This window comes from Chrysochloris asiatica, unplaced genomic scaffold (genome assembly GCF_000296735.1).
Source record: "Chrysochloris asiatica unplaced genomic scaffold, ChrAsi1.0 scaffold00012, whole genome shotgun sequence".
Lineage (NCBI taxonomy): Eukaryota > Metazoa > Chordata > Mammalia > Afrosoricida > Chrysochloridae > Chrysochloris > Chrysochloris asiatica.
In genome coordinates, this window is record NW_006408530.1 from 32451212 (window position 1) to 32457211 (window position 6000).

Sequence of the window (6000 nt, forward strand, 5' to 3'; positions counted from 1 at the left end):
CTATGCCTTTACAGGAGCGGACAGCCTCTTCTTTCTCCTGCAGAGCCACTGGTAGTTTGAACCCCCCACCTTGTGGGTAGTAGTCTAGTGCGTACCCTACAGCATCACCAGGGTTCTTTAAGAAGAAAACAACAGGAGCCAGCCTTGTATCAAATCTAAAGAAGAGATTTTAGGGCAGGAAAAATAGGTAAAACAAAGGTCCCAAGGGAGGATACAATCTGTTCCTCGAGGAACAGTAACAAAGATGTTCATGGCAGCATTGTTGGGAATAACACAAGAGTCCATCAATAAGGGTCAGGTTAAATGAAAAAAGGTGTAGAATGTTATTCAGCCATTAAAAAGAACTTGACAGGTGTTTGGAACAATCTCCAAGTTAAGAACAAAGTATGTTGTTGCCACTCCTTGGAAACTCTACATAGGGTCGCTATGAGTCGGAACCGACTCAACAGCACTCACAACGAATGTGATACCCTTGTAGACATATCACTTTGCTAAACATGTCTGAAACTTAGGGGAGCAGGTAAAACTGAATGAAAATTTGGGAGTTGGTGACATATTACTGGTATTTAGATGAGGTCTCCCAGGGAGAGGTATAGATTGAGGACAGAATAGGTTTTAGGACTTAATCTAGAGGCAGTCCAACATTTTGAGATCAGGACAAAGAGAGAGACCAACAAAGTAGACTGGGAAATCCAGAGAGCGTTTTAAGAAAGAGTTTGGTCACCTGGGTTAAATATTGCCCAGTGGTAAAAAGAAGACTAAGAAACGATCATTGAACTTTACAATGGAATTCACTTGCTTGATGTTGACATTTTAGAGAAATGACAGAGGAAATGTCTGATTGGAGTATATGTAGGATGGGAGACAAGGGAGTGGAGATGACCTTTGTTGTTGTTAAACCTCATTGAGTCTGTTCCAACTCATAAAGACCCAGTGTAGGGTTTTGAGCTGTAGGTAATAATTTTGAAAAGCTTTGCTGTGAAGGGGAAGAAAACAGGATTGAAAGCTGAGGGAAATGGTAAATGTAAGGTTAAAGGAGTTTTTGCCCCACAGGGTGATGCCCAGGCCTATTTATAATATTCCTTGAAGAAACAAAACTCCAGGATTGTATCCACATGAATGCTTTGTAGCTGCCTCTCCCTCTGCCCATTCCTATCTGTCTCTATTTTTTGTACAACATCCCCACACCTCCTGTATCACCATACAAATACAGATAGACCCCGACTTACACTATGTCTTGATGTATTGAGTTACGATTGTTTGAGCTTTTTGGTTTTGTTTTGATACAGCTTATCACTAGTAAATGTACAACACACAGGGTTATAATTTGCTGGTATTATCATTCTCTGAGGTTCAATATCATGACTTACTATTTAAAACGCTGCAGTATAGCAGGCTAAGGCCTGGCCTACAATGATGTCTGTTTTGGTGTTAATGCAATGAGTTGTAACAAATTCAAAGTTTTGGGCAATGTTCAACTCAAAACACATGGTAAGTGACCTACACATGTACCAGACAACCCTTTCAATGGCAGTTTCCTTGTAACATTCTTTAGTATATCTGAAACATTGCATCTTGCTGGTAGAAGTTATGGGGATTTGGAAAAAATTTTCTGAGTTATGTGAAAACGCTCCAAACATTTGATCAGGATGATATGATGGACAAGATTGGTAGAAAGATAGCCTATATGGCAAGAATGCTGGATTTAGAATTTGATATCACCAATGTAGAACTGCTCATAGATTAAAGAAGAAGAAGAGTTGACTGATCAGCAGGAGAAAAGTTGTCTAAAAAATTTACAGTAAAGGTTTAGCTGAAATTTTTTCTAAACAAAATCAGGGGTATTAGTTGCTTGAAAATATGGACCCAAATGCTGACCACCTTGTTAAAAGAGGCACATTCTGGAAGCAGTGAGATGTTACTGTGAAATATATGAAGAAGAAAAGGACTAGCTTGCACTAATTTTCTGACCAGAAATGCTAACTCCACTCCCAAGGGTAGTCCAGATGACCCACAACCTTCCACAAGTAGTAATATTATCACAACAAACAAAATGCCAATGTTGTTCAACTCATCTTACTCATCAGAGTAAATATTTATGATTTGTGTATTTTTAATGTATGTGTATATATAGAAGTCCTGGTGTGGTCCTATAGGATAAGCACTGGATCGCAAGGTTGAAGTGTAAAGTCAGCGGTTCAAACACACCAGATGCTCCTCAGAAACCTTATACAGGGTTGCTATGAGTTGGAACCAACTCGTTAGAACTTAACAACAACATGTATTAATATGTACCTATAAATTTTTATGTAATAATTTCCAATCCCCAAATACAACTAAAGAACAGATTTTAGAAAACTACTGATAATAAATGTCAATAATAATGAAAACTATTTTTTACATATAAAAGATATTCAACTTATGTCAGAACCGACTTATGAAAAGTGGGCAGAATGGAATCCCATTCTAAGTCGGGGACTACCTGTACTACCTTTTCACACTTTCATGGTGGCTCCTGAAAGCACATGCTACCTACTATGCTTCAGTCCTACCCCTGTTTTCTCTCTGCCTAAAATTAGTCTGCTTGCCTGTTTATTATGTGTTACTTTATTAGGTGTTCCTTTTTCCTCCAACAAGAATAAGCTCCCTGAGGGTAGAGGTTTTGTTCCTGTCTATACCCTCAGTGCCTAGAACAGGGCCTGGCATGCTAGAGGGGACCAGGATATACCAGTTGAACAAACAAACGATTTGACCTTATGTGCAAATGCTATGCTCTGTTTCCACACAAACATACTATAAGTAATTTGTTGGCCTTCTAAAATTGTGTGAACCAGACAGACTGAGACTTTCTTTGAAGCTGGACAGCACTGGGGTCCTCTAAGATGACCTCTTCTTTGTTACTCAAGAATTTGATGGGGGATAGGCAGGAAAACAGTCTTATTAATTCTATCACTCTTCATCAGCAAATCACAGGAACATGAAATGTCACATCATGAAGAGATCTATAACAGAATCCAAACCAGCTCTCTCATTTTACCCATGAGGAGTAAGTAAGGCCCAGGCAGTAAAATAACTTGCCACAGATTATAAGGTGAAATAGAGACTAGCTAGGACTGAAACCTGATTGTTCGATTTCTAACATGTTGCTTCTTTTACATTTTCATGGCGTTGCTCTTTTGGTTATGTCAGAATTCCTTGTACATTTTGTCTTCAGAGAGTATCCTCCGAAAGAAAACACAACACTTTTCATTTGGGGACCTAACCATAGATGACCTGTACTTTTCACCTCTGGCTTTAGACGTATCTGTGGATTCTGCACATGTTCTCTATGTGTTTTTCTTATAAGGACTGGTAACAAGAGGTTAGGCAGGCCACATAGATGCTTCTCCTCTTCCCCTTGCCCTCTTGTGGAACCATGAATGAAAAGTGGAGGAGGCAAGGGTCAGAAGGGACAAATTAACAACATGAAAGTTTGAAAGCCACAATTATCTACAATTTGTGACCTCTGATCCATGATTGGTAGAAGTTGACCTTGTAACTCCAGGGTTTTCATTTGTAAGAACAAATGCTGCTATCAGCTTTTATAAGAAATTTACTAGGCAGGATGGTTGTTTTGTTTTGCTTTTGAGGGTCTTTGGGAAGCTGAGTAGTGAATGAAAAGGGCATTCAATGCACACAGACCCATGTTTAAATGTAATTATTTCCACTTATTAACTGTATGACTTGGGCAACTTACCTAATCACCAAGATGTAGTTTTTCTATCAATGTAATTATAATGCCAACCTCATAGGGTTTTGTGATGATGCAATGAAAAGTATATGAAGTCATATGAACAGCCATCTCAGAGTAAGAGTTCAATAAATAATAGTTGTTATTACTTACAATACACTTAATTATTCATACTTTCTCTCTTTGGCATAATAGGTTCCACCGATGACTGGAAAAACCCAAGAGTAGGTTCTCTGTTCCTGGACCCCAAATGCACACAAACCTACAAGCCAAGGGAGCCAGTATTTGGCCATCCGTCCATCCATCTGCATGTCCCAGGGATGCACGAACAGGGAGCAATTGAGTCTTTCAGCCGCCTTCAAAGAAGCAATGAGAAAGAGGGTTATTTGGATGATCCAGCACCTGCAAGATACTATTGTAGAGAAATTGCTTTTCTCTAGGTCTTTATTGATCTAAGGAGCTCTGGTAGCATAGTGGTTACGAATTGGGCTGCAAACCTTAAGGTTAGCAGTTTGAAACTATCAGCCGCTCCGCGGGAGAAAGATGAGGCTTTCTGCTCCTGTAAAGAGTTGCAGCCTCGGAAACCCTGTACAGGGTTGCTATGGGTCGGAACCGACTCTATGGTACTTAACAACAACAACAACATATTGATCTGAATAAATAAACTAAAAAAAAAGGAAGTTGTTTCATAATCCATATAATATAAAAGAGTCATTGATAAACTCTGCTGCTGTTTGGGAAAGAAAAAAAAAAAGGACTCTTAGAATTAATAAGGAAGATTGGTAGATTTAATATATTGACTGACAAAACCATTCATAGGAAACATCCAGTTGTCAAGTGTTTTGGCTAAGAGCAAAATGCTCAGGGAGTAATCCTGCACCTCAAATGTAGAGGAAATTTTCCCTACCGGCTCTTAGTTCACTCCCTTGGAAAGACTGCTCAGATTTTTTCCTTGGAGTCAGGGCTCACGTGTCCCTCCTTGCCCCCACTTGGAAATCAGAGGATGTAGAGAATGAAGGGCTGATAGGCGGGGAGGCAGTGGCTCAGGGCTGGGCTAGGGCAGGTTGGCCTGACCCAAACCAGCTGGCCACTCAGAGACAGTGGATGGGAATGCCTAAGGTACAAAGGCAGGTTTTGAGCTGAATGTCATGGACAAATTTGCTCTAGGGCTTGTTAGGAAATGGAAATACCATCTGGATAGAATGACCTTTATTCAACAAAAATGTTTAATTAAAAAAAGAGTCCCCTTAGCATGGACTGAATATTAGTTATTTATCCAGATTCAAAATAGATTTTTCCTTAGAGTATTTCCTTTCAAAATATGTTGGGGTGCTGGAGTGACTCACTCTATCTTCACATACCTCACTCAACAAGGGAAATATTTAAGCTAGCCAGGCTGCTGCAAAGTGACTTGAATACTTAAGTGCTTTTAATATGGAAAAATTCTGGGGCAGTGGAATTCTGGAAGTAGCAGGCAAAAGGTATGTGGAAAAAAGAGCTACCATGGATTCTGGAGAGCAGAAGAAACACAAACCTTTTGAAGGGATTTAAGCTAGTTGGGATCTGATACAGGGGGCATTAAAATTCATGGAAAATTAGAATGAAAAGATAATGAAGTTTTTCCATGAACTTTTTGAAGTACGCGTGGAGATGCATACTGGCAAAGGTAAATGATGGTATTTCAATGGGATTTGACTCCTCATTAGAATAAAACTCTATTCTGTGTGCTTACGTCTATTAATTTCTATGCAATTCAAGTCAACTAATTTTTTTGAGTACCTTCTATATGTGAGGCATTGTAAAGACCACAAAAGAAGTTGTTTGTTCTCAAAATCATGACAACTAACATTAACTGAAAACTTGCCATTTAGCAAAGCTGTTATAATAATTTTACATTTATTAGCTAATCTGATCCTATATAAAATGTACACTATTATTATTCCCATTTTACAGAGAAGGCAGATGGAGGCTAAGTAACTTCTCAGGTCTTATGACTGACAAATGGTAAAGCCGGACTACCTGGAATGACTACTCTGCCTCATACTAGTAACAAAGTCAGTTTTGTACCTGAAAACTGACCTATATGGATACTGGGCTCACTCACTAGAAGGGAGGTAAGGGGAGGAATTAGATGCTCTGGAGCTTCTAAGTTCACCTTGAAACAAACAGCCAGTTGTTGTTGTTAGGTGCCATCGAGTCGGCACCGACTCATAGTGACCTTATGCACAGCAGAACGAAACAATGTGGGATCCTGGGCCAACCTCACTACT

At 39.4% G+C, this 6000-nt stretch overlaps 1 protein-coding gene across 1 annotated transcript in view; it reads right to left on the reverse strand.

The window, feature by feature from the left end:
- ACMSD (aminocarboxymuconate semialdehyde decarboxylase) overlaps positions 1 to 6000 on the reverse strand; it is an 81946-nt gene that overhangs the window by 36630 nt on the left and 39316 nt on the right. The window contains exon 6 of the mRNA XM_006834586.1: positions 3993 to 4086. Coding sequence (XP_006834649.1) covers positions 3993 to 4086 — 94 coding nt within the window. The remainder of the gene's footprint in view (positions 1 to 3992; positions 4087 to 6000) is intronic.